At 46.9% G+C, this 27,399-nt stretch overlaps 10 protein-coding genes and 1 non-coding gene across 11 annotated transcripts; 6 read left to right on the forward strand and 5 right to left on the reverse strand. All coding sequences in view use genetic code 12, as the record gives it.

Annotated features, from left to right (window-relative positions):
* Positions 1 to 425: 425 nt before the first annotated feature.
* Positions 426 to 1,664, forward strand: CXQ87_003620 (uncharacterized protein; the record flags this gene model as incomplete). Its single annotated transcript, XM_025482089.1, has 1 exon — positions 426 to 1,664. One exon carries the CDS (start codon positions 426 to 428, stop codon positions 1,662 to 1,664), a length of 1,239 nt encoding a protein of 412 aa, XP_025336707.1.
* A 42-nt stretch (positions 1,665 to 1,706) lies between these two features.
* CXQ87_003621 (uncharacterized protein) lies at positions 1,707 to 2,363 on the forward strand (the record flags this gene model as incomplete). Its single annotated transcript, XM_025482090.1, has 1 exon — positions 1,707 to 2,363. The coding sequence occupies one exon, from the start codon at positions 1,707 to 1,709 to the stop codon at positions 2,361 to 2,363; it is 657 nt and encodes a 218-aa protein (XP_025336708.1).
* Positions 2,364 to 2,430: 67 nt separating this feature from the next.
* Positions 2,431 to 4,872, reverse strand: CXQ87_003622 (uncharacterized protein; the record flags this gene model as incomplete). The annotated part of the gene is made up of 1 exon (XM_025482091.1): positions 2,431 to 4,872. One exon carries the CDS (start codon positions 4,870 to 4,872, stop codon positions 2,431 to 2,433), a length of 2,442 nt encoding a protein of 813 aa, XP_025336709.1.
* A 1,593-nt stretch (positions 4,873 to 6,465) lies between these two features.
* Positions 6,466 to 7,779, reverse strand: CXQ87_003623 (CRAL-TRIO domain-containing protein; the record flags this gene model as incomplete). The annotated part of the gene is made up of 1 exon (XM_025482092.1): positions 6,466 to 7,779. One exon carries the CDS (start codon positions 7,777 to 7,779, stop codon positions 6,466 to 6,468), a length of 1,314 nt encoding a protein of 437 aa, XP_025336710.1.
* A 722-nt stretch (positions 7,780 to 8,501) lies between these two features.
* Positions 8,502 to 8,573, forward strand: CXQ87_003624. Its single transcript has one exon. It is a non-coding gene; the product is annotated as a tRNA-Gln (tRNA).
* A 74-nt stretch (positions 8,574 to 8,647) lies between these two features.
* On the reverse strand, positions 8,648 to 11,221 carry CXQ87_003625 (uncharacterized protein; the record flags this gene model as incomplete). The annotated part of the gene is made up of 1 exon (XM_025482093.1): positions 8,648 to 11,221. One exon carries the CDS (start codon positions 11,219 to 11,221, stop codon positions 8,648 to 8,650), a length of 2,574 nt encoding a protein of 857 aa, XP_025336711.1.
* Positions 11,222 to 12,341: 1,120 nt separating this feature from the next.
* Positions 12,342 to 13,013, forward strand: CXQ87_003626 (uncharacterized protein; the record flags this gene model as incomplete). The annotated part of the gene is made up of 1 exon (XM_025482094.1): positions 12,342 to 13,013. One exon carries the CDS (start codon positions 12,342 to 12,344, stop codon positions 13,011 to 13,013), a length of 672 nt encoding a protein of 223 aa, XP_025336712.1.
* A 53-nt stretch (positions 13,014 to 13,066) lies between these two features.
* Positions 13,067 to 14,863, reverse strand: CXQ87_003627 (uncharacterized protein; the record flags this gene model as incomplete). The annotated part of the gene is made up of 1 exon (XM_025482095.1): positions 13,067 to 14,863. The coding sequence occupies one exon, from the start codon at positions 14,861 to 14,863 to the stop codon at positions 13,067 to 13,069; it is 1,797 nt and encodes a 598-aa protein (XP_025336713.1).
* Positions 14,864 to 16,554: 1,691 nt separating this feature from the next.
* On the forward strand, positions 16,555 to 17,388 carry ECI1 (dodecenoyl-CoA isomerase; the record flags this gene model as incomplete). Its single annotated transcript, XM_025482096.1, has 1 exon — positions 16,555 to 17,388. One exon carries the CDS (start codon positions 16,555 to 16,557, stop codon positions 17,386 to 17,388), a length of 834 nt encoding a protein of 277 aa, XP_025336714.1.
* Positions 17,389 to 17,822: 434 nt separating this feature from the next.
* Positions 17,823 to 20,060, forward strand: CXQ87_003629 (uncharacterized protein; the record flags this gene model as incomplete). The annotated part of the gene is made up of 1 exon (XM_025482097.1): positions 17,823 to 20,060. One exon carries the CDS (start codon positions 17,823 to 17,825, stop codon positions 20,058 to 20,060), a length of 2,238 nt encoding a protein of 745 aa, XP_025336715.1.
* A 30-nt stretch (positions 20,061 to 20,090) lies between these two features.
* PRP8 (U4/U6-U5 snRNP complex subunit) lies at positions 20,091 to 27,356 on the reverse strand (the record flags this gene model as incomplete). Its single annotated transcript, XM_025482098.1, has 2 exons — positions 20,091 to 25,181; positions 25,335 to 27,356. The coding sequence occupies 2 exons, from the start codon at positions 27,354 to 27,356 to the stop codon at positions 20,091 to 20,093; spliced, it is 7,113 nt and encodes a 2,370-aa protein (XP_025336716.1).
* Positions 27,357 to 27,399: the final 43 nt, after the last annotated feature.

Genomic DNA, 27,399 nt, shown 5'->3' on the forward strand with positions numbered 1-27,399 from the left:
CAGGAGCCGGCGCTTCAAACGGCCTTGTGTCTTCAAAACAATGCTCGTGTTGTTTGGTGAAAAAAGCTTAGCAAGACCGTGATATGTCGAATACTCCGCAGCCAAGTCCTCTACAAGTCTATTCGATCTTCCATAAAAATCAAGAAAATTCAATTACTTTTCATAGTTAACCTCCCAAAATCAGCAAACGGCCTCGTGTGGCCCAGTCCATTCAGCCGTTGGCAGATGCTATAGATGTGCCTTGGCACATGTCCGCTGCATTATAGTATTCTTGGAAACTCCCTAGACAAATGCCAAAACGGGCTCTCGTCTCACGATCACCGCTTGTCGTCCGCCTTGGGCCCTTGTTCCTGGCCGATACTCGGCTTGGTAACCTATATATCTAGGGTTGTTGCTGTTGTAGAATCATCAAGCTATTGTCCAGAATGTCTACAGAGAATAAGAGAAATGCTCGACAGAGCAATGACACAAGGAGTGGCTCTTCCGAAATTTATTCCAGCGAGAGATATGACTCAGCGAATGATGTCAAGGTGGTAGGAGGAAGCCAGGATCAGGTTGTGGAAGAGATCATAGCTAACCGAGTGGATGCAAATGCTGAGGTCATCACTGATAGAGGAGTCTACCGGGTTGAGGCACTCAAGAAGTTGTTGTATTCTCATGAAAACGGGCTCAGAATGAGAATCATCTTGGGTGTTTCTGTGCTTTTGTGTTCTTGGGCTATATCGTTGGACTGGTCAGTTACTAGTAACTTGAGACCCTGGGCTACTTCTGATTTTGAGCAGCACTCTATGGGCCTTGGTGCCCTTTCTGTAGCCGTCCAGCTTATTACAGCCGTTTCCAAACCCGTCTGGGCAAGAACGGCCAATATTGTTTCACGTCCAGCCACCTACTTGATATCCTTGATCTTTTACGTACTCGGTTACATAATCGTTGCTTCCAGTACCACAATCTCAGCGTATATTGTCGGTTCTGCCTTGTCAGCTGCCGGTGAGTCTGGCGTGGAGTTCTTGAGTCTGATAATTGTTGCCGATATGACATCTTTAAAATGGAGAGCTCTTGCAACATCCACTTTGAGTACACCATATATCATCAACACATGGTACGCCGGCCACATTGTGTCAGATTTGGGACCCACAGGCTGGAGATGGGGTTACGGAATGTTTTGCATTATTGTGCCTGTGGTTCTTGCTCCTGCTACCACGATCATGTTCTATTACGAGAACAAGGCCCAAAAGAGTCTTGATGTTAGCGAGAAAGGCCCAGACAAGGATATCATCTTCAGAAAGAACTGGAAAAAGCTCTTTTGGAGAGTCTTGGTTGAGGTTGACATCTTGGGCTTGCTTTTGTTGGGCTTTGCGTTTGCATTGATTTTATTGCCCTTCTCGCTTTACAGAAATGCTGAAAACCAATGGAGAAACCCGAGTTTGATAGCTATGCTTGTTGTTGGTGGAGTACTTCTTATCTCCTTCTTTGTTTATGAATTTGTCTGGGCTGCATTCCCAATCTTGCCTAGAAGATGTGTGAACCGAACTTTTGTCGGATCTATTATAATCACCTTCTTTTTTCAACTCGCCGGTATGGTTCCACTCACGTACTTATCGTCATATGTGTGGATTGTGAAAGACTGGAGCAACCAAGAATGGACCTACTATAACAACACTTAGACGATGGCGTTATGCGTCTTTGGTGTGGTATCTGGAACTCTCATGAGAGTCACCCACAGCTTCAAAATCTACCAGTACTTCGGAATTGTCATGGAGATCATCGGCTCAGGTATTATGATCGATGGAAGATTGGCAAGTGGCAATACAGTTATTTTGGTATGGTCGTCTATTCTCTCTGGTATGGGAGGAGGTTTCACCGTGCCAGCTTGTAATGTCTCTTTACAGGCTTCGGTTCCTCACAGGGATATGGCAATTTCCATCTCCATCATGTCCTTGGCTTCTAACATTGGTAGCTCGATAGGATCAACCATTTCAACAGCCATTTGGCAAGGTCAAATGGAGACCTCCTTACGAGCACACATGCCAAGTAACGTCACCAACGAAGAGATAAGAGGCTATTTCAACAATATCACCAATCTTGAAGAATATGACTCTAATTCCGCTATTAGACAAGCAGGAATCCAGGCTTACAGAGAGGTGAACTTCTACTTCTATCCAATTGCAGTCAGTTTACAAGCTATTCGCCTTGCTGCAGCCTACCTACAAAGGAGTTACTATTTGGGTGAAACCAATAACGCAGTAGAGGACGATGATGGTGTTCCCATTCCACTTGAAGAGAGAAAGATGAAGGCGGGATTGAGAGGCAGTAATCCTGACGAGAAGGATATTGAAGTGAAGGACCCTGAAGGCAGAGAATAGAAGTTCTTTCTACAATTCCTACCCCAAACATTAAACTCGTTGAACATTATATGCTAATAAATATAGATTACACCCTAACGTGAGCTGCTGCTATGGACACAGCCCAGGATAAAAGAGGGAAGTTGGTGAACAAGGCACCGGTCAAGGGAACTGATTTACAGCCTATGCTGAGCTTTGCCTTTTCGGTGGTGGGGCCGAAATCGACAAAGTCTTTGCCCTCCTTCAATGCAATGGCGATGGTTTCTTGCATCATCACAAAGTAGCCCTTCATTGGTCTTGCCAACTCGTGGTCCAAGCCCTGGATATCTGAGGTTATGGTATCTCCGAGACGGAACAAAATGCAAGAAGCGATAACATCATCACCAACCTTGAGGAAAAGAAGCGACCTGTAGCCGGAATTATTGGCTGTAGACAACATCAGCTTGATGAAATTCTTGTCTGGTGCTGCTAATGTAGCAGTGTACCCACCTTCAGATCTTCCTTCGGCGATTTTTTCCCAAAGATCAATAATGGTCTGGCAATCTTGATCGTTTGGTTCCTTGACTTCGATGACTTCACCATTCGAGCGCTTGAACTCTCCATCTTGATTTCTGTACTTGACGGCCTTGAAGAAGTCCACAGCAGACTTGCCCTTGTGGGGTTTCATGTTGATGATATGCGAGGCAGGAAGGCTGATATCGTACCAACCACCAAGGCGAATTGCCTGCTCAACAGGAGTGTTAGTGATGGTAGGGTCAATCATGACACCACATCTCGTATCAGAAGGGAGACTTTTGTTCCATTTACCCAAGGCATGCATCACAGCTGCAGCCCTGGCAACTGGTTTGTCGGTGCTTCGACAGTAGAATGTTGATCTCATGAAGGGCCAGTGGAAACCAAGGAGGCCAATACGTAAACAAAGAAACTTGTTCTTCGAGGCGCCTCCAAAGTTCCTATGCAAAAACCGCCCGAGTTTTCCTGTCAAAGTGGCAGTGATATCATAGGATTCGATTGTGGTGAGGAGAACAAGTGCCTCAGTTGCCATCAAATCGGTGTGGAACTTGGCCTGTTCTCTGATGTCTTGCTCTGTTGGACACTCCAATGGATAGTCCGCTTTCCCAGCAGCGGCTTTCTTTAAGAGCTTTTTTCTTTTATTTTTTGACATTGGCTGTGCTGGTTTGAAGACGGGTTCCTCATTCAAAGTGGCCTCTTCGTCAAAAATGGTTGTTTCACGGTCCACAACATCCCACACGTCGTAATCAGCAATACCAGCCTTGTACTGGGCTCTCTCCTTCTGCTTTATCTTTTCCGACTTGTAGACTCTCAAGACCTTGCAATGCATATTGTCAAGCTCACTGTTGCTGTAGGCCTCCATCATGGAGATAACAGACTCTCCAGAAACACCCTTATTTGCACTGGTATTGTAAGTTATGAGCTTTGCGTAAGCAGACTTTTGGGCGTCTGTGAGGCGAGAAAGGTCGAGGGTCTCGATTTCGTAGGATGGGGGACGTCTAGATCTCAAGTAGCGGGAGCAAGATATGAGAAGAAGGCACAAGACAAATGTGTAGAAGTAGAAGACGTTCAAACTTGTGGGGACCAGGTAGCCCCTGACGTGCTGACGAACAATGGAGTCGATGGCGGTGATCAAGCTCAAAATGGCCAAGACTAGCATGAAGCCGTCGTGAAGAAAGAGAAACTGGCCCACGGTATCGGATAATCTGTTTTTCTCGTTTACTATAGCGCCGACAGCGAGTCCGATGAGGGAGCCACAGAGAGAGAAGGATTCGGTGTAAATGTATAGCATGGGCAAGGAGAATTCCTCGTCGTCGGTGCTATGCCAAATAGTATCGTTATTGGCATTTGAGGAGATTTTGATTTCGGCCACGCTGATGATGAAGTTGACGAGGCAGGCCAAGACGATCAAGTACTGGACCTTGCCCTTCTTGGAGATCTCCCAGACGTGGACTAGCACATTGATGTTGAGCAACATGGCCACCACGGACATGATGATGATGGTGAGGCGGTCTGTGTAATCCACGTCGAGCCGGTGAATATCCTCGTTAGAAAGATTAAGCGGGTTTTTGATGGTTCCAGCTATGAGCACGACAATGTAGCCAATGGTGAGACCCAAGTAGGCAATGACCATCACGTATTTGAAAACGGACCATATCTGAAGATAAGAGCCCTTTCTGGCGATCAAACGCTGGAAGCGCTGCTGCCGCCGGAGGATCTCCATGACAATGACGATCATGGTGAAGAGGATACTCATGAAGGGTACCGCAGACACGGCGCCGAACCTCCGGCTCACAATGAGCTGGACCATGAAAAGCGCCACATTGAAGGCCCAGCAGAGCCCGCAGGCTAGCCAAATGGACCTCAAAACCCGAAGAGCCGATTTGGCTATTTTTTTCACCTTGTCTCGGAACCCAGGCGTGGAGGGGTCCTCAGCTGCCTCTGTCTGAGGTTTCTCATGGATATCAGGCACTGGTGACTCGGGCCGTAGCTCTTGTTCCGTGGCCTCAGAGCTCATTTTCAGTAATGTGTTTTTCAGAGGAACAAAAAACTCCAGAAACGGCTGAGCAATCGGGACCGCCAGCCTTTAAATAGGCGGTCAGCCCTGTTAGTCAGCTCCATAGTATACTGCAGCGGCTCCGCATATTCCGTGGCTGACGTGCGGCTTGCGGTTTCTGACGATACGACAGCGGGCAATAAAAAACAGATAAATATAGCCCCGTCCAGTCCCACTGGGCCATTTCAATTGCGTCAGCCTCGAAAAAGCCATACAGCGCCTGGGACCGGAAAACGCAGGCGATCCTCGAAAAACCCGAAGCACCCGGACGGAACGACCCTGAACCGCATAGCCGAAGCACATTTAGAGTTTCCGGGGGAACCCTCTAGATGGATGCGCCCGGTGCTTGCTGGTCAATCCTAGCGAAGGGCAAAAGAAAGGGCAAAAATCAATTGTAATGGAAAAGATTGAAGAAAGGAGATCAACGAAAATTCCACCAACCCATCGGCCTCCAGATCCTCACTTCTGTCAAATTCGTGCTGCTCCAACTCGCGCTAGCTTCGAACGGCTAAGGCTGCGCGGCTAAGCACGCCAGGCGGAGTTCTAGAATGAATCCAGCGAAACGCTGACGGTTCTTTGTTTTCGGTGGTTTTCGTTTCTACGTTGTCTCCGTGCACGGATCTTTCTCACTGAAAGCGGTCCAATGCACGCCAGCAAGGGTGCTGTGCGGCTACACCGTTGAGAAGAGCAAGTAGAGGCACAAAAAAAAGTGTCACAAACGGGTGTGGGAGGCACCGGGATGGTGACATCAGCACTGCCCACACTCCGCCTGGAACGGGCTTGGGTTTTTGAAATAGGGGTTGGAAAATTTACGAGTGGTTTTGGGAAGGGATGATGGGGTCCTGGCTGATTTGGTGTCTGGGGTGTTGGGGTGCCCGGTGGTATAGGCGAAAAGTGAGTCTCACTGTGCTATAATTGCCTGTGTCAGGTGGATTATGAGCCCAAAGGAGTCCCCCGTTTCGTGGGTTTTACATGACCTGTCACAAACTGAAGTAGCGATTTTTCTAGGGGGATCAAAAATGCAAGGTGTAACTACGGGATCACGAATACTTAGAGGAATGAACGCTTCTGGCTGGATTAATACTGAAGTCGGCACCTTTTAATTTCTAGTTTTATTGCTGCCACAGGTGGATGCTACGGGTACCACGAATGCTGGTGTATCATGAAAAAAGTGAGTTGCACGATTGCTGCCATGGTAGCCACAATTATCACCATCCACCATTATGCCCAATGAAGGGGCCAGCCACCTTAACAAGCTGCTGTCCAGAAGCCTCCTTACTATTAAAGCAGACTCGTTGCCTAGACAGGCTCCGAAATCTGACTCTAATTGGGAACTAGCTCCTCACGCCATACGATTTGTGGGTAGAAACGGCAAGACAGAAATCAATTAAGGTCCTTGACAATACAAAGCTTTGGTCTCTTGTATTCTGACACCTTCCACTACATCTGAATACCACTGCTATTCTTGCTGGTATTGATAATTCCCTCCTATCAGACCATACAAGCAAATGCAAAATTGTCATAAATTAAATATATAGAGCCGCCAGCGAACATCTAAAGGGTGATCTTGAGAGCGCCGTTTCTGTCAAACTGGCCTCTGGTACGAACATACTCGTCAAGCTCGACCATGTTCTTGGCCAACTCGACACCAAGCTGAATCTTGAGGTTCATGAACTTGGTCAGCTCCTCCTTGGTGGCAGCCTTGACCCACGCAAGCGTGGTCTCGATAAACACCTTGGAGAGCTGCTTGCGCTCCTCTGCCAACTCGTCGAAACGCTCGTCCTTGGGCTTCAAGCCGGAGTTCTCTTCGGTTGGAGCGTCGTACTCTGGTCTGTAGGTGTCGTCGCCGCCTACAAAGTCTGGAATGTTCTTGCGGTCCACAAACTTCTCCAAGTCCTCCACAGAGTTGGTGAAGTGCACCTTGGAGGCCACCACAGGGTCCAACCAGCCACGGATCAACTTCCACACGGTGAAGAAGACCCAAGGGGCGTTGTGGATCCAGATTGCAGTCAAGGACTCGGGGTAGTTGGCCTCGAAGGCCTTGGCCAAGAACTTGACAGCAGCCAAGTCAACGTTCTTCAACGAGATACCGGTCAAGTCAAAGAGAATGTTGGCACCGTCACCGCCAAGCGACATTGGCTTAAGAGAGAGTCTGACCCACTCAAGCATAAGCACAATGAAACGCTCAAAGTCCTTGTGGGGGCACTGGCTGCCAAAGTGGTTTCTGACACGAATAATGGTGATGGGACCGCCGTTTCTGTCGACACCTCTGAGGTAGACCTTGCCCATGCCAAAGGCCTCGGAAAGCTGCTTGAGGTTCTTGTCCTGGTGGATGCCGAGGTCACCGTCGATGGTGATGCGCTCCACCTTGAATTCGGTGCTCTTCCACTCCAAGCACTTGAAGGCCATGTTGATGGTCTCCTCCACCTTGAACTTGCGGGCACGGACAAAACGAAGAATGTCGTTGTCAGGCGAGTCGTTTCTAGGCGTGATCAAGAACTCCTGGTGCAAGCGGCCGAGGTTGTACTTGGCCACCTTGGGCCACACGTGCTTCTGGGCCACCTTGATGTTCTCGTCAAACTCCCCCGTGTGGAGGTCCAGCTTGCCCATCATGTGCTTGAAGTTCTTGCGGGTTCTCTCCAGCACAGGCGGACACTGGCTGACGACAGACTCGGCCTCGAGGTCAGGAAGGGCGTTGGGGGATTTGCCCGACACAAACGTCTTGGGGTCAATGAGCTGCTCGTAGTTGTACTCGTCCAAGTCGTAGCCAAACGTCTTGAGGCAGATTGCGTACACCTGTTTGAAGGCAATCTCGTGGTCGCCTTCGATCGACCACGCACGGTCGGGCTGCACTACTGGTTTGGTCATATTTGGTTTTGCTGAGTTTGTTGGTTTACTCGGAGCTGGTGGCTGCAAAATGCACCCGCACTGGTCGCGAGCACCTCGCTTATATGTACTTGAGCTTCGTCCCAAACAGCCCTGTATGCTCCGGGCCTGACAATAGTGAGGAGAAGCTGGGTATTAACTAAACTCGGCGCGACTGCTCGTCTGCTCGGGGTCCTCCCCGCCTCAGACAATACATCAACGTCCAGGGGCATAGGAATGCTGCCTCTGTGGGGGTGGTGTATGGAGCGGTGAGGCTGGTTTTGCATCCAAAGTGACGTTTGGTGCCGATTAGCCATGCAGCAGGGTCTCGCCGGAGTCCGAGAAGTGGAGTTTTTCCTGTTGGGGGCGGTGCTCCCTGGGGCTGGAATTGACGCTCTTGCACCGTTTCGGCATCTTTGTGTGGAGGTCCGCGCCAAGTGGGTCTTTGTCTCGAGGGTTGGCTTTTCGCTCTTTTTTTTTTTTGTGTGTGTTTTTGCATCTGATATTTCGTTCCCCTCAGACCCTTTCTTATCGGCGCTGAACAATGCCGTCCTGTATGGGGGCCGTTGCTGCGAAAATCGCGGCCCATAGCCCAATCCGGTGATTTTTATCCACCCTACTTGCCAACAATTTTCCCGCCGATTTAAAGGCGATTGAGGTTGGCTTTTTTTTGCCCTTCGTTTTGTGTGATTTATACCTTCATGCGGTCCCTTTCAGGCAGACACGGTCCTATAGTGTAGTGGTTATCACTTTCGGTTTTGATCCGAACAACTCCGGTTCGAATCCGGATAGGACCTACTTTTTTTGCCTCGTGGGGATCTACAACTGCTAATTTGGCCGCTTGTATGTGTATTGGTATGCTAATGATGATTTACTCAACGACAATCACGTCGTCACTGTTCTTTTTGGGGGACCGCGTCTTGGGCGGCACAATGGGTGGCGTTTCGTCCTCATCCTTGGAAAGGCTCTGGCGCCCTGACCCAGTCTCCAGAGCGGCTGAGGCAAACTCTGACGAATCTGAAGATTGTGTCCTTTGTAGCTTCTCCTTCTTCTTGGACTTCGACGCGTTGCTGCTCTTCTCGGTCAACAATGTATTGAGCTTCTTCTTGTTTGGTGACGTAGACCGCTTCAAACCGCTCGTGGACTTTGTGGGTGTCTTTGGCGGCTCCGTAGGGTCAGCCAGCACATTCTCCTTGTCCTCTTCTTCTTCGTTCTCGTGGGAAGCCTTGCTGACAGCCCTCTTCAATCGACTCTCCAAACGAGACTTGGACGATGCAACAACGCTGGCCTTGGGCGTCAATTCCTCGGATCTGCTCAGCTTGGGCCCGTCCCTCAGCACGCTCTTGTTGGAGTTCCTTCTCCTCAATTCCCCAAAAATCGTGTCTTTGTGCTGGAACAAGTCCTCTATGAAGTGCTGCTGAAGCGTCTCGGTAGCTGCACTATGTAAAATTCTCGAGTCCGATAAGCCGTCCTCTTCATCCTTGGGCCTTAAAAGAAGCGATCCGAACTCCTTGCAGAGGCGGCCTCTCAATTTCGACCCAAGATCCTTGTTCTTTGAGCCAATGATGTTCACGAGTCTATTGAAATGAGTCAAAATGGCGTCCAACGTGGCCAAATTGCTCACTGGCAACTCAGAAAGTGTATTCTGTAGGCCGTTTACCCTAGTACTATCGGTATCCTCGTCTGAGCTGCCAACAGGGTAACTCAGGTATAACGTCTTGATCAAATCGAAGTAACTGTGGGGGATGATGGAGTCAGGCAATTCGAGGAAATAAAGCTTGAAGACGTTGGTAATGATGATGGGGTCCGTGGCCTTCAAGACGTTCTGGATAGCGGTCAAGTCACTAAGCTCGTTAAGCTGGAAACGTACCTTGTGCACCTTTGATAAGTGGACTGGGTGCGTCCACAAGTTTGTTCTCTCGTCGTCATCCTTGAGTTCAGGATAGACGCTATCAAGACAGGAGAGGATTCCTTGGACCAAGAGCGGGACGGCCTTACGGTCCAATCTCGCCTTCACGTTGAGATCGACACCAAAGGTCTGTTTGATGTTTGAGTTGTAGTAATTGTCGTAGAGAGTAACCTTGGGATCAAACCTGCCTGTAGCGTAGTTCTCAATAAGAAACTTGAGGTCATTGACTGGGTTGATGGTCTCCTCCACAACGAACATCTCCTCGGAAACCTGCTTCATGGAGCTGACTCTGTTGGAGAAAGTCGAGACAAAATCGAACATCACCTTCTTGATGGCCTTCATACGGTCAAGCTCACACTTGTGCATGAAGGTCAAGTGGTCCATGACAATCTCTTCGAAAGAGCATCTGATCTTGTCGAGTTCCTTGGTAGTCTGGAAGTACTGCAAGTCCAAGGAGTCAACCTCCTTCACGAGCTTGGCGTACTGAGTTTTGTCGTTATAGTCAATCGAGGTCACGCCCATAGCCTGCTTAACATCATCAAAGTAGTCGGCAAAGTGGTTGGCACGGCTGCTCAGGGCACTGATGGGGTCATACTCTGCACTCTTGCTGCTCTTTGAGAGGTCAAATTCAGAGAGCTTGGTGATTTCAAAAACGACAGGCTTCCACTGGTAGAAAAATTGGGAAGAGTTGATGAAGTTTTTGTTGGCACTCATGGAGCCAATGAGGCGGATGAAACCATTGTCGAGAAGGTCCTGACCAAATTGCTCGGCCCTATCAATGCTTCCCTTGTAGTCTTCCATGTTGTCCAAGACCCACTGGGTGATTTTGCTTCCTGTAGACACGTTGTGGTAGGTTCCCAAGATTGGCACCTTGTGTGACTTGAGCTCTATGTTGGAAAGGATACTGGACAACACAACCTTGGCATCTTTACGATCACAGACCTTGTTGTCAAAAACGTACAGCTCTTCGTCCTCTTCCTCCTCCTCAGGAACGGACAGCTCGCTGAAAGAGACATTCTGCGCCTCCTCGAGCTGCTCCTCGAGCTCCTCCTCAGAGTAGTGAGACTTGAACTCCTCTAGCATTCTGCACTTGTTGAAGTACTTCTTTTGCAACTTCTCCAAGTTGTTGCGAGCACTCCTGAAGGACTTGTATTTCTCCAGAATGGTCAGCTCGGAATAATCCACTCTCTGTTCATGTTCGGCACACCACTTCAGAAAAGGATCCAACACCAACACTTTGATATTTCCAGCAATTTCCAAATGGAGCGAACCCTGCTTGGCAAAATTCTCAGTCAACTTCTGGTATCCATTCTTGATTGTCAGCACGTAGTCGTTATCGGTGTGTCTCTTACTGGATCTCTTAACAGACACGTCCAAGCCCGTCAAGTGACTACCGTAAGAGTGTTCAGCGTCCATTCGCTTGGTGAACATCTGGATGAAGTCATTGTTCTCTCGAATTCCCTCGTAGAGCTCATTAAAAAGAGTTTCATAGCCCAGATGGTAGTCATGGGACCAAAAACGCTCGGAAAACGACATGGTACTTGACCTACAAGAGTGTTTGTTGAACGCGGGAGGTATCGCTGGGGAATGTTTGTGTCACGTGTGTGTATAAGGGCCAGACAGCTATTTTTAGGGATGCTTGGGAGGGAATAGAAATAGTTTTTCAATATCCTCTCAGGATGCTGTGAAGTTAAAGTTCATCGAAAAGTGCTATCATGTTTGTTGAGGCGGGTCCCGACATGGGCTAGCTGCACTACAATTGCTTTGTTCGGCCAAGGAGGAATGGGTGCAAAAAAGTGACCGTCGAAAAAGAGAGGAAGTCAATGTGGTCAAAAAAATAATTGATCTTTGCAGAATGAACACAGACGATATTTGGCTGATTGAGAAATCCGTTTATAGTGGTTCTGACCAGCCAATATGAGCCATGATGGACTCGCATGACTAGATAAATCTGGATCATGTAAAGTAGTATTTTCTGACCAGAAAGTCTAACAGTAAGAAATTCAGGACCAATTTCAAACAGTTATGATTTATGGTTGCCGTCAAAGCAACCTGTCGTAGAAAGGCTGCAAACCATTGTACTGCGAAGAAAATCACAATTGGCTAATTCTCAAAGAGGCAAATGGCATTTTGGTCACGGAGCCAAATTCAGTCAAAGTGACCAATTGGCAGTGATTCATACTCAAATTTATCATTTTATCAATCAAATCAATCGTATTTCTACTTTTCACCAAATTTTTCATATTTATGCAATAGACGGGGCATCTCGACGCGAAATTGTCTACCAGTAACGCGTTTTGCAATTTCTACAAGGAATCGCCTTTCACCGCAAAGAATTGAACAACCACCAAAAATCAGCAACTTCAAGAAATCCATCAGAAAAACCGTAGATCTCCTCGAAAACGAAAAGAGTAAAAAATAATTTCACCTCTCAAGCAAAAAAGCCACTTGCCCCCAGAAACCTGAAACACCGGCTCTGAAACCCCCTGGGAGGCACGGGTGTACACCTTCTTCACGTCTTTTTCTCCCTACTCCAACCACCAGATCCTTCTTTTTCCAGATGATCCCGACAACGCCACCCAGGAAGACACTGGCTCGTGAGCCTGTGACGCCTTCTTCGTCAAGATGTTACAAAAAATCAAATGGTCTGAAACCCATGGTTTCACCCTTTCTCACTCCTAGGACGTCTAGGAAGCACGCAACTGATACGATAGGACCCTCTCCGAGGCAAACGAGCATTCTTCCTACACCACTGACAGTTGGTAGTGGTAGAAAAGGACGAGTTCTATTCCCAGATCAAAAGTCACTGAAATCTCGAAACCTTACGGCCACTCTTCAGAAGCTCAGCGAGGATAACCAGAAAAAGCAACCAACCACACCACCCCGGCCAACAACCCCGCAGGACCAGATTCTCACCGAGCCTTCTACTCCTTACAGTGCTGGATTAGGCATCTGGGGTACTGATAATGACACGATACGCGTGGTGAACGTGGACGATCTCAAACACATTCCTCGCAAGAAGCTTCCGAATCCTTTTCTCGAGTCTCATGCGCCCAAGCCAAAGAGGCAGCCCACTCAAGTCGACCTAGCGACTCAGATGGAACTTGTGAATCACCGTACAGGGGAGCGCAAGGTGGAACAATTACTGGAAGAGCAGCGCAGGTTCAAGCCTCGCAAGCTCGATTTCACACTGGCTATGAATCCAGTGAAGGTGAACTATAACATAGCCAACAAGTTTGTTGGTAAGAACATGGGCAAGGCATTTACGATGGAAGATTCAAGCAAGCAGGGCTTCAGTATCTTCAGTGATGGGGATGTGTCGAATTAGTTATTTATTAATAAATTGGATGGTAATTGTCATCTCATCTTCGTATAATACATTTACAGCCAGGCCCTCGTTTCCCGGTATTTTTTGATGTTGTCCCAGGTTAACAGATTGGCATTTGGTAGTTTGACAACCTCAATCTGGTTGAGCACCTCAGGCAACTGCTTGTCTGGGTATGTGGCCACATATCTAATGGGCTTGCTGATTTGCGAAACTGGGTCTCCGTCCTGGCCACGAAGTTCAAGTGGCAATTTCCTCATGATTTCCGCATGATCCGTAGGTAGCGTGAATCTGTCGGTGATGTCTGGTTTCATCAACTCGGCAAGCTCTCTAGTTGGCTGTGGTGGTGCCAAACCACGAGACTCAGCATTATGACGAGTTTTCTCGTATTCACTGAGCAACTCCTCCTTCCTCTTTCTTCTTTTCTCCTGCCTGTCAATGGCATAGAGCTTTTCAAAGTCAATCATACGGAATTTGTAGAAGTTGGCCCACGTCAGCTGCGAGACTTCTCTGTAGGAGTTCGCTAGAACGTTGAAAAGAACAGTGCTATGAAGCATCTCTAGATTTTCGAAATCTTCGGCAAACTGACGCTGGCGGTTCACAACAACTTCTACGTTGTCAGGAGTGTAGAAATCATGGATCAAACCCTTGACACCACGGTCGAAGCGCTTTCGTAATGGTTTCTGGACCTTGTGTGATGGAAGATGTGTCACAGCATTTGTTTCAGGTAAAGAATCCTTGTTGAACATGCGAATCTTATTGATTCTGTTCACCAATGCCGCGTCTTTGTAATTTCCCGAGCCAGGTCCTCTGTAACTCTTGTAGTAGTAGTATCTGGAGTTAAGGGCCTCCTGGTCATTATTCATGAAGAGCTGCAGCACCTGTTTTGTTCCCTTGCTGTCAGAGAAGTTTAGTTGCAAATCGGTAAGATGTGGCTTGTATGTGTTTATGAGAGCGGTCTGCTGCGAGTTCATCAGACCGTTGCTGACAAAGTAATTGGGAACCTTGCAGAGGGCGCCCACCAGGAACTCAGGAATGGCGCCATTACCAGGAAGGATGTTTTCAGAAACATCAAGCGAGTTGGGATCAACACTTGCAATGTGTCGCCTTGTTCTACCCAAAGGTTTCTTGGAGGCCGAGCTCTGATCAACAGGTTCAGTTTCTAAGATCAGGTTTGGGTTGAAGGCGGTATAGTTATTGCTGCTCAGAATAAGCTCCCTTTCATAAGCACTGAGAGAGGTACCGTAGACTCTCCTATAGTTACCCTCATGCTTGTAGACCTGCAACTTTGTGAGGGGTGTAAGTGTTGTGAAGGTAGCATGGTCCTTGGTAATCACATTATCCTCATTGCCGTAGTGAGGGAACACCTGGGAGATAGTAATAGTATCGTCGTCATTAAGTGGAATGATTGGTCTTTGACGGATAGCTGTATTCGTGACTAACGCATCATTGCCAACCAACACATTCTCATTTTGAACCACAGAGTGAATGAATTTGAGTGACACATAAAACAATTGACTCCTGGCCTCCAAGGGTGTGATTAAATTCTCTGCAAGAAGTAAACCATTGAGGTTTTCATTAGTTTTGTGCAAGAACTCCCCCTTCCGGATCCCACTTTTCTTCACTATTTTGGCAATTACCTGGTAGGAGCTGGGATAGTTCCAGAGCTTTGCAAGCAGATTCACGAGAACATAGTTGTCGTTGTCGAGAGTGAAGAAGTCGACCTTCCAAGGAAGCGAGGACGAGAAGTCGGACTTTTCCTGTGGCGGTTGGAATTTAACGGATACAGTGGAGCGAGAATAGCCGTGACTGTTTTTACCACCAGTGGCACGAACCACGGAAACCGAGGACATGGTTGTTTGTCTTTCTGTTGGTAGGTAAAGAATGTGAAGTAGTCGGTGAGGGCACGTGCTACAAGGCACGTGAGAAGCCAGAATATGGATTGGAATTGATGAAACTACAGATACTTGACGGGTTGAAAATATTCAATATTGGTGGATAGGGATTTGTCAATAGAGAGGAGGTCAGAAGGTTTTAGAGTGTTTTGGAGGGATGATGTTTGCATATGTACATACTGCGACGCTCTATCCCACTATATTCAGAAGTAAGCCTGGTGATGCAATGTAACAGAAATGTCGAACATTTGATCAAGGTTACAAAATTCTCGTTATTTCCTTTCCTAAACACCTCTTATGATCACGCGACAACGGTTATAGCCTATCGCCGTGATTGCCGTTGACAATGGCAAAGTCTCAGCTTCTGATACACGACAGATTGCCCTTTTAGGCCTTAGTGACTGGGGTAAGATTGCCAGGTGAAAGAAGATGAAGCAGGTTAGGATAATAGCAAAGCTGAACCACTCTATATGGAAAGGTGTATCAACTGAGGAAGAGTATTTAGACGGCATTGGGTACATAAGCCTGGCGCATCAACCATACTGTGGCATCGCTAAATGTAACAAGTGGTTGTGAAGAGACCAGAACAGTAACAAAAACTGAAAGAGAGTCAACGAGTCCTACTCGGAATTTAAGTGGAGCAAGAAGTTTCGAAAATCAGGATCTTCTCATACCCCTCCCCAACTAGTTAGAGCCTGGCTGCGAAATACAGATGGACCCTTCTGAAAATCACATTCAATGTCAAAATGAGGAAGGAGCTTGTTTGGCGTTGAAGAGTAAATCGTGGAGAAAACAGAACAAGGAATTATGGATTGTGTGGTCCTTTTCTCCTTTTGATTAATGGAGCTCTGAAGTAGCTCATACCCCAGTTTCCGTCTTCCGTGGATAATGCAGAAGTGAGTTAAGCGAGCAGCATGGCACCTAGACCGGACCATTTTCACAATTGCTCCAACGGTTTCCATTGTGATGTTAGCAATCTTGCTGACGAAAACGATTCTTCAAGAACAGACACAAATAGTCCTATGACCCAAGGTCTGAAAATCATGTGGTCAACTGATCAAGATAGTCGTCGGCATGTATCAGTACTAGTATCCTACAACAAGCAGATTAACCCATATGCAACACCCTTACCCTCATCCCACCAAAGCTTATCGCCAATACCAACCCCTTTAATCCTTCTTATTTCATCAACCTCTAAACCAACTCACTGTCCTGGCGCCTAGTTCCATTTGCGATAACGCACCGAATGCTCGGATCCCGACCCCACATACAAGCTTTCATGATTGAAATTCTTGAACAAAGGACCTCAAGACTCCACAAAAGGGACGGTGTTACCCTTTTTGATCCGCCACACCAGACCTTGTTCGCTCGATAACCACAACTCACATTTTTCGCAGCCATGCACCAACAACGACAAATCCCACAATAAAGTAAAAAACGTATTTCAGCTTCATCAAAGTAGTTTTGAAAACCATGTCCAACAATAAAACAATATGAAAACCTGTTTTTCCTCATTATCCCGCCATTAGGAGACCACCGGATTTTAACCGCACCCTCGGTTCCCACCAATACCCCACAAGTGAGCGCATATGAAGACTGATATATAGGTGCCCCAAAACCCACCCACCATTTTTTCTCCCTCACCAACCATGCCAGACGAGGATTACACCGACATTTTGTACGAGGTGAAGGACAGAATCACCACCATCACCATCAATGTGGAGAAAAAACTCAACGCCTTGAACGGTCCCCAGTACCTTCAGCTCGCCAAGTACTTGGATGAGGCCGATAAGGAGGAGGACACTGTGTGTACCATCATCCAGGCCAAGGGTAAGTACTTTTCTGCTGGTGCCAACGTCAGAGACATTTCTGTCATGAACTCCGACCCTTCGGAGGTGTTCAGCCACGAGTTCTGGCTCAAGAACTTTGTCGGTAGAAACGTCTACTTGGCTGACTTGTTGCACAACCACTCCAAGGTCTTGATCTGTGCCCTCAACGGTCCTGTCATTGGTCTTTCTGCTGCAATCGTCGCCTTGTGTGACTTGGTCTACGTGAACGACGAGAACAACACCTACATGTTGACGCCCTTCTCCAACTTGGGTCTTGTCGCCGAGGGTGCCACCTCTGCCACCTTGTTCTTGAGATTGGGCTGGTCCAAGGCTTCCGAGGCCTTGTTGTTTGCCAAGCCTGTGCCAGGCACCGAGCTCAACCGTTTGGGCTTCTTCAACGGCACCTACACCGGCAAGGGCTTGACCACTGACCAGTTCAACGAGGAGGTTCACAAGTTGATTGTGTCCAAGTTCGACGGCTTGTACGAGCCATCCATCTTCGCCAACAAGAAGTTGCTTAGACACAACCGTGACACACTCATCAACAGTGCCAATGCCAGAGAGTCCATTGTGGGTTTCAACAGATGGATCGAGGGCATTCCTCAGCTGAGATTTGTGCAAATTGCCAACAAGGAGATCAAGCACAAGCTCTAAGCGTCCGGCCAGTCCGGATTCAGCATTGAGCGGTAGAGACCTTTTTAGGAATATATTTATAGCCAAGGCAGTGTAGGCAAGAGTTGGACCGGTCAATGCGGTTGAAACGTCCTCTTTGATGAGAGGTTAATGAGGTCTTTATTATCACAGTTCACTTTTGCTGTGCATTTATCATTTGATTTGATTTTTCACTGTCTACCTCACATCTGTACTTAACCGAATGCAACGCTACAGTCGCGATGTTGAATAACTTCACATGACTACTTACCCATAACCTTCAACAAGACAACATTCTTCATAATACTAAATAAAAGTTGTCAATCCCATCAATTGAATTACATCCTACAAGATTCGTTCCTTTACCCCAGACCACCCCACTTCACCTACACCTCACTCTCAGATAAGCCTATCGCGAAGTACACTCAATTCATGCTATGTCATACAACCTACCGTGTCCGAGCCTTGTGGGACTCATTCTAGTGGCATCCACGCACAATGGACCACACTTCTCCTTCTGTTATCCACAAAATTTGTTCTCTGACGAATTCAATCGCAGGAAAAGAGCCACCTCGGACCTCGATGATGAAGACTATGTTCAAGACGAAACAGGAGACACGCCCGATGAGAGTCTTAACTTTAACCATATGAGCTCTTATTTGGGCACGAAGAAGGATATAATTACCGTTTTGGACAATCAGGAGCGTCTCAAAAGAGAACAGAGTGGTGATGCTCAATCGGGTTCAAGTATCCACAACGGACGAAGCTCTCTACGCCAGGTGACCTCCAATTCGAGTAAAGCATCGACGCATCCACCGGAAGATACCGGTAAGATCATGGGTTTTGATCGTGAGTACCTCAGTGAGATGCTCTGCCCACCTCGCCTGATGTGCAACAGTCGGTTTGAGGTGATGATTGAAAATGTGGTGTTTTTGGGGTTGCCGGTTCATATTGGCGCCGACGGCTCGTGGCGGCCCGGAAGACTGGAGCGGAATCGGGAAAAAACCGATAATGAAGACGAGAACCTGTCGAATAATGCCATGTCTATGTTCCACTTGGTATTTGTGCTAGAACCACCTGAAATCGAACGCAACTACAGGATAGATGAGATGTTTTATTGCGTTACCTCAAAACTTTCCCTTGTGCTACGCTACGAGCAGCTGAAAAGGGATTACGTATGGAGCCAGATTCGCCTCATCCTGAAACTAAAGGATGAGTGGAGAACCCAGACCACGCTACACGGCTCGCTGATGCTGGAATATTTGGTTTCAAAGCTGTCTCTCTGCAAGCTTATGGCTGATTGTTATGATGCCATCTCTTGCAGCAAGATCGCTACACTTGTGGTCAACAACAAACGCAAGTCGTTCCAGATTCCAGTCAAACTGGAGTTCTCTTCATTACCAGAGCCGACTGTGCCTTACATACCCGGCTCACATCTTTCTTCTACAGCCAACATGCTTTCATCCACCGGGTTGGTAAATTTGGGTGAAACCACAAGATACCATACCAAAGGGCTCATGAACTTACTTCTTGATGGAAGCCTCGCTACTGGTAACTACGGCGCAGGCGAGGACGTGAACTCTCTGGATGACGAGGATGCAAACGCAACTTCCTCTGAGGATATAATCTACTTTGCCATTCTTCTCCTCGACAGTCCCGAGGTGATTATCAGGGATCTCAAAGCAGAACCGCAAAGTCAACTTGCTCGCTTCATCAGGCTAGTTCGTCCAACCGAATCATTGATCAAGCTCACCAATAAAATTAAAGCCTCAAATGAGGGAAAGTCTATTAGCATCTCACAGATCAAGTCGTTTGCATTTCAGCTAATATACTGGCGAAAAGCCCGTGTGGTGACTCCGCTCAACTCAGCAGCCATTTATATTGTGTCCCCCATGGCTCCATTCGAAAGTAATTTTAGAGATGACATCAGAGCTTTCAAAGAGAATTTTGCGACTCTTCCATCGCTTCCTCAATTCCTTAAACTCCTTTCAGCGAGATCGAGGAAACCCAAGCAGTTTGCCACTATCATTCCTTCACGAGATCACAAAGATCTTTATCTTCTGGCGCTTGCATGGCTTATACGATTTGGCTATGTGACGCAATTGCACACCTATATTTGGCTCAAGATTCCCAGAAAAGTGAAAATGAGAGTCGATGAAGAGGAAGAAACAGAGAGAGGAAGAGATCCAAAAAAGAAGCGAGAGCTGGATAGTGCTCAGAATCTGGCAGTGGTCGACAACAAAGTTGAGGTCGACAATGTCGTCGACAACAAGGTGGAATCCGCTGTAGAGGTAGCATCCTCACCCTCCAAGGCTAAAGTGCTACCGCAAAAAGGCTTTCATCCAGGGTCTTTGGACAGCGAGATAGATAGGATTGAGAGCAAACTTGGTATGGCGAAAATCGCGTCTAATGTGATTCTTGAGGAAGAAGACGATACCATTTTGGTTGATCCAGGACGGGCATCTAGCATTCAAAGAAGGTGGATCAACAGAGTAATTCATGAGGAGTGCAAACTTCCTCCCGACCTCACCGCCGTCTTCTACAAGCTTCTCAAGTACATGAACGGTAAAAATTCTTTGGAGCTTCTTCTACTCAAGGAAAACGTTTCCCGAGTTGAGCTCAGGAAACTTCTAAAGGCGATCGAAGATTTTATCATATCCGTCAGACACTGGTAAATATTATTACAATGCATTAATATGTACAACTCAAGAAAAGTTGTCTTCCTGAGTAGCCTCAAGTTCATTTCCTTCAATCTCATTGAAGAGACTGAAATGAAGAGGGCGATGTGATTCGTGATAGAATGGCAAGGGCAAATCCACAACCAAATCAAAGAGGCCGTTTGGATCCCAAACGGGGCCGATAAATGCGTAGTTCCAAATTTTGTCATCGGGAACCAAAAACGTGCCCACAATTCTATCAGACATAATGAGCTGCTTCTTTTCGCTGAATGATGGACTGAAACCAGCGGGTGCATTGGAAATCATGTCCTTATTCGAACTTCCCCAGTCATAACCACTCTTGTTGAGTCCAAAGGCGGTTAGCGTGACAGAGCCAGGAGTAAGTGCAACGGTCAAGGTAACCATGTTCCTATTCCACACTGTCTCATTCTTATTATTAAATCCTGCAATGGTTGTCACATCAACGGGGCTCAACATGCCAAGATCGTGGTTTTGCGTATGAATCCAGCCAAGTAGTTCGAGATCTTTGAGGTATTCATGCTGATTATTCTCGATAAGCTTATTAGGAAATTGAATGGAATGAGAATTGCCAAGTTGAGGAACCATTACGATTGCTTTGACCTCCTTGATCTCCTCATTATCAGCTGGCGAGGTTCCGTAGACAAAACCACCAATCTGAGTTCTTGTGTCCGATATTTGAACAAACTTCTTGAGAAGATTCTTTGGCATGATATAGGTGAAACTATCATCGTCCTCAAAGTCTTCCGAGGTGACATAGATGTTCTTGGTTCTCAGATGTAAATTAGAAGCAGCAATTGCTCTATTCTGCCATTCATTCTTGGAGCTAAATGCCAGTTGCTCGTAGTTTGTCGTAGTGATTGTTGTGATCTCCTCGCCATGAACGTTTTGACTTTTGGTCTTCAAAGCTGTGAGCTGCTGATTAGCATTTGCAGCATCTGGATCTTCCTTCGTAGGGTTCTCGACATCTGCAATCTGTTGTCTCTTGGCTGAAGGAGCCTTGACCTCCTGACCCAAAATCAAGTCTCTAACCTCCGACTGAGTCAATGATTGAACATTCACATTATTCTTCTTGGCAAAGTCATTCAAGATCAAGTCTCTCAATTGTGTCTCGACGTCAATCCACTGCTCATCAGACAATGTGGGCCAAATGTGATTGCTCTGAGTAACAACACTAGCATCTGGGCGGAGAATCATATTTGTCCTTTCTGGGCTGATCCCCATTGCACGCAATATCAATATAGTACGCGAGAAAGCGGTGTATGAAGATATACTCTCGAGCCAGTTGTCATAGAAGTTGAACAAAACCATCTGTGGTTCGGTGGCCTTCATGACCACATCAGACAATTTGTCGATTTTAAGAGCTGCTGCGAATGGAAGATGGAGCTCAGAAGACCTGATGCTAATGTTTGGATGATCTAACATGTGGACCTCGAGAGGATCAAGCATTCCTTTTCTTGTTGCGATCAACTGCTTTGGCTGCTCTTCACGAGGCAAAGATCTGACCAAAGCGGCAACCTCCTCTGCCGTCTTCCATTTTGCCAACTGTCCGAGACGCTTTTGACCAGCCCACACAGATACATGAATGATCTTGAGGAACAACTGTCCTGTTTTTGGGTTGAGAATGAAGACAGCACCATTCACAGGCTTGGTGGTGAGGTTCCCCTCGGTTGTTCTGTGAACAGTAACTCGGTAAACATTCGTGTCATCAATGAAAAGCTGTGTCTCATTGTTGAACAACTCAGCATAGTTCGAGGAATTTAACAAGGCAACCTGAGGTTGAGACTGGTACAATTGAAGGCCCTTTCTGACACGCTCACGGAGAACATAAAGGGCTGGGTTGGCTTTCATAATCTCTTTCATAGCATTCTGCATCAATGGCTTGAGACCGCTAAACCAGTTACCATAAATGTCATACACATTGTAGGCAAGATCCACTCCAACCATGGCTCCAGTTGGTGACGGGTAAGTGCTTGTACTGTCGGTTGTGTAGTCCAAAAACTTTGCTCTAGTATATCTGGAAATGTCATGCGAATCGTAGTCACCGTATCTCAATTGAACATCAACCCAATACTTCGTGGCGGTAGCACTATCAAACGAGTCGGCCTTGTCGTGTAAGAGTGAGGGCCTGGAGACATTCCACTTATAAGTACTGGTTAACACGATATCAGCGCTTGAAGAATTCATCTTGTACGACTTTCTAGGGTGAACAGCCTGCTTTTCAACAGAATCCACATGCAATACTTCTAGCTCCTTGTCTAAGACCTGACAAATGTCTTGAACCAAACTTTCATGAATCTTCTGCCACAAGTGAGCTCTGAAGATCTGAATGAGCGAGATTTTTAACGTTGGAATCTTACCATGGAGGAATATACCAGTCAAGTCGAGTTGCACCAAGAAACCAACATAAACATTAGCTCTGTTAATAGTAGGCGACCACCAAAGGGTAAAACGACGGTTAGGAATCTGACTTAAACCAGAGCGCTGAGCATTTGTCAACTTTTTGAATTTCAACGAATCCTCGAAGCCAGAGGCCTTCTCCCAGAACAAGCCCTCCCACGAGTCGAAACCTGTTCCCTTGAAAAGAGTGTGCTCAAGGATGGTGTCAATACCACCGAGAGCTTGTATCACATCAGTTCTGTAAGCTGCAAGGTTCCACAATTTACCATCATGATGACTATTCGTCCACCAGAATGGATTGCCACGGCTCAAAGCAAACGACTTAAATTCTCTCCTTGCTCTATGGCCCTTGTCGTAAGCAAGAGTTTGACGGTCTTTTTGGAAAAGTGTACTGATTCTCGGTAAACCGCGGTCCCAACTTGACTCCATGTCTTCGAATGTGATACGACGGTTTTGTTCCACAGCTTCTTGCCGTTTGATTGCATATTCTGCCCAAACTCTCTGAGAGTCCAAAAATTCATTCTCCCAAGTTGTCATGTACCTGAATATTGTGGGTATCATTCTCTCCTCCTGATGGTTCATACCAGCACGGAAGTGTGTAATACCCGTATCTGTTTGCTTTGACCACTTGAGATCCGAAGCTGGAATCAAAATATGCGAGGCACTTAACATTCCAAGACCACCCAACTCCTTAGGAGTATAGAAAACGGCAGGGGGAAATCTCGACGGCATCTTCGAGTTCAAACCCATCTTAACTCTATTTTGAATCTTGGTCTCGCATTTCACAAGGACGTCTAGTAAAGATTCCGTGGCCACAGTTGCCTCACGAAAGTATGCAAAAAGTGAAATCAATGCTGTGTTCCATTTTGCTCCCACCTTCGTAAAAGTAGCTGAGCCCGAGGACATCAAAATCTGTCTTATCCTGTTCTGAAAGCGTTCCACTTCTTTCTGAGATACTTTGAGGAAAGCCTTAGCGGTACGCTCCTTGTTGGTTTGATTAACAAGATCCCAGACACCTTCTTGAGATGACAGATCCTCCGTCATACGACTCTTTGGCAAGATACGCACCTCGAAACCACACATCGTGAAAAGTAAGTTTGGATTCTCTGGCGAGTAAACAGAAGCAAAGGAGTCCTTCCACTCTAATGTGGTAATCGAGGTTGGAATTCTGCTCGACACCTCCCAGAAAACTGCCTTTCCTAGGTTGACATCAGGGCGCATGAGGCGCATCCTGGAGTCTTTTGGCCAACATTTGTGGGTATTGTAGCCAATGAGGTTGCTGGTATTTGGATCGGGGTTATCTAGGAGGAAGTCCGAAACCAAGGCATCAGCATCCTCTCTTTCAAACCGGAAAAATATGTGAATTTTGTCCATGTATCTGCAGTAAAGTCTGATAGGGTTCGCTTTCTCGGTCTCGGAGTCTTTGAAATTGAGGAAGCTATTAGGCAGTTGCACAGGTCCAGCAATATCCGTCGCTCTATCCAATCCAAGAATCAAAAGATCAATGGCCAAGCAATAGTATTGGAAAATGAAGGATGAAAAGTGTAAACCCCTTATCAAACCATATTGGTTGACATGATTCATATCTTTGTATGATAAGGCAACATTGTTCTTGGATGTAATGTAGTCTGCGATGTTGGGATCCACAATGAGTCGAAGAAGTCTGTTGAGAAGAGTGAAGTCAATTTTCTCGGCAACCTTATTCAAAGTTGTTTCCAAGATCACATTGCTTTCACCGTGCGAAGTATCCCAAACATTCTCGAGGTTGTTCAAGCCCTGACACCATTTGTAAACGAGCAAGGGGGGAATTTCATCGTCAGAAGGCTTCACCCAGTTGGGGAAAAGCATTCTCTTGTCCGCCTCATACCACAAGTATTGATCAAGGTATGCGTCAGTGATCTTTTCCAAAGGATCGATGGTGTAGACAGGGGACAAATGATCGTAATGGTCCACCAACTCGAGACCAACTTCCTTAAAGATTCTTTGTGTCAAAAGGTACTTTTTGATTCTGGCCAAACACTCATTGGGATTATCGTACGCCTGTTCAATGAGGGCGAGTTCTTCACGTTGGGATGAGTTCAACCTGGCATTTGCATTGAAATTTTCTTTGAGATTCTCCAAGGCGAGGACCAACAATTTGGTATCATGCTTGTATGATATAGGAGGAAATGGGATAGGGTTGAACTTTCTACTCTCGAGCCACTGAACCATGGTTTGAAAGATGATCACAGCTTGATCCGGTGTGACGTAAGGACCATCCTTAGAAAAGTCGCTCTGTCTTGTCTGTTCATCCTTAATCCAAAGTCTTGTAAGACGTCCAAGATTCTTTTTTACCATGGATTTTTCAACCGTAGCGCCACGTGTAATACGGTCACGGTTGTAGTGAGCAATCGATATCCATCCATCTGCTTTGGCCTTGATGTAATGCTCTATAATCTTTTCGATAGGCTCTGGCAAACCTGGAACCTTCCAAGGGATATTGGCTTTCCAACACCTCCATGCTTCACTCAAATGCTGCAAAATCAAGGCTGACTTGTTTTGTTTCAAACCCTCAGGAATCATATCCAAAATGTCGTGCATGACTTGAGCTCTTAATTCCAAATCATAGTATGAGTCAATTCTTTGTTTAGTGACGGTCTTGACGACATCATTACTGCGTCTACCTTCGAATTGACGTGCGAGCAAATTACCAAGCCATCTCTCGAGCATGGGAATTGTTCCCCTGATGAAGGATAGCCAGACCCTCCAAGCAGGTTGCCAAAAGCCACACCCCGGCCCTTTTCCAATAGAGCTGTTGAAATTGGAGTAGACGACATGTTTGAGATCTTTGCAGGCCCTAATTTGGTGCATAACCTTGTACTTGTAACGGTAGATACCGGTAAGTTGCCCAATATGATTCAAGGTATAGTAGATACCATCAGCCAACTGATAAGCGTCAACTTGACCCAAGCGGAACTGTACATGCGAGTCCACAAGAATCTTGACAATTCTGAGAAGTTCTCTGATGAGATGAAATGCATGTCCAAATCTTGACTTCTTCCTCTCTTTCGTTGTCAAGGTCTTCGTGGGTTTGAGGTTGAAGTTGTAATCAAGATGAAGGTACGTGAGACCACGTTTGTGAAGGAGCAAGTTGAGCATATTGTGACCTTGCCTGCAAAGTTGAAGACCAGCTTCTACCCAATCAATCGATGTTTGTTGAAAGTACTTTGTTTCTTTCAAGCTTTTGAGAAGACTAACCTTTCTTTGGTTTGCCTTCCCAGTTTTCAGGCCAGGAGGGTTCTTGAGCTCGTTGTGAACGTAGCCCTTCAAGAGCTTCTGATACGAGACTCGTGTCTTCACTGGGACATCGCGAGGAGGCCTCTCCCTGTACCACGATTTCACGAGAGCAACATCTTGGGCTCTGACTGTGGAAGTCGAACGACGATTGAAGGGGAAGGGAGCCCACCAAAGTTGAAGCGCATCAGCTGTATGTTCTGGCTCAAGAGGCAAATTGACATCAATGCCGTCTTCCTCTGTGGTCGTCATGTATGGAGCAAAACCATCGGGCAACTGAATTTCATCGAGATCAAAATCGAGAAAACTTTCTTCTGCCTTCTTCACTGAGAATTTATGCGGCTCGATTGGGTTGTAGTCTTGGGAAAAGAAAAAGGCTGGTCCGTCTTTATCATAATCGTCCTGTGGGACTGTACGGATATTGTCGTGGTACCAAGGCACTTCCACATCTTTGACGAAGGAGTTGTGAAGGTAAGGGTAAGCGACCTTGTATTCCGTCTTGATGGGTACTCTGAAGATGATCCTGTCGATTGCGTTGAACTCGGTATAATCTTCAAGCTCCTTGTTGTTGATCTTGTCCTTGAACAATGGCTCAAACTTGGGTCCTCCGGGAACGACAACGTTCAAGCTCTTAGCTGTGAAGAATGCTTCCTTGTTGAAAAGATAGTAATAGTTGGGATCAGTGACATGCGGTAAAAGAGGGATCGAGAGCCGGTATAGCTTCGCCATGGTGGCAATATCGAGGTTCCAATGCTTGTAGGATTCGCCATTGATTGAGCCACCCTCAGAGGCTTCGACAAAAGGTTTCTCGTCGTAGAGAAGCTCAGCAATTGCTGCGTAATCTGGGCTTTCGTCTGTGTCGAGCTGAATGGGGTCTGGAAGGGTGACTTCGTCTAAATTTTCCGACCAGTCTATAGGAGGCTCATCGTCGTCAAATGGCGGGAACCGCATTCTTTTGAAACGTCTTCTGTCTCGCTTATCTCGCCTCATCATGGTCCATGCTGTGGCCCATTGGGCTGTATAAACAGGCTCAATAACTCGTGGAACTTCATCCACAAAGGTGATGGCACCGGTAATATGGTAGAGCACAGAAACCTCCTTCTCCTGTTCCCACGGCTGAGGCATATTTTCTAGAAGCTTGAGGATGGCGTGAGGCATGTACTTGAGAGAACCAAGGTGTGATCTCTTGTCTGATGCAACCTTCTTCGATGAAAGATCGCCGTGGTCTAGCATAATCTTTCGTAGATGCTCTGGTGGCATTCTTGCCTTCTGTGGTTTCACTATGCCTGCCTTCTTCTGGGTCGATGTGGTGTCTCTGAATCGGAGTTTCTGATGCTGGAGCCAGTCCCTTTTCCGGGTCTCTAATTGCTCCTTTGGCGAGGCAGCCAGTGACGTCTTTTGCATTTTGCGAGGACGCTCATCTCCCGCTGGAGGAGGTGGCATTCTGGCAGATGGAGGTGGAGGAGGCCTGGCTATAGGCCTTGATGAGCCATTTCTGTGCACTGCAGGAGGCGGAGGAGGTGGCGGGGCTCTGGTATTAGAGCCATTCCGACTGCCACTGCCTCTAGGTGGAGGTGGAGGTGGAGGGGCTTTTGGTGGCATGGACTTGTAGTTTGATAAGCCGGATTATCAACACTATGAGATG

Source organism: Candidozyma duobushaemuli (genome assembly GCF_002926085.2).
Source record: "Candidozyma duobushaemuli strain B09383 chromosome Unknown D_B09383, whole genome shotgun sequence".
In the NCBI taxonomy this organism is placed as follows: Eukaryota; Fungi; Ascomycota; class Pichiomycetes; order Serinales; family Metschnikowiaceae; genus Candidozyma; species Candidozyma duobushaemuli.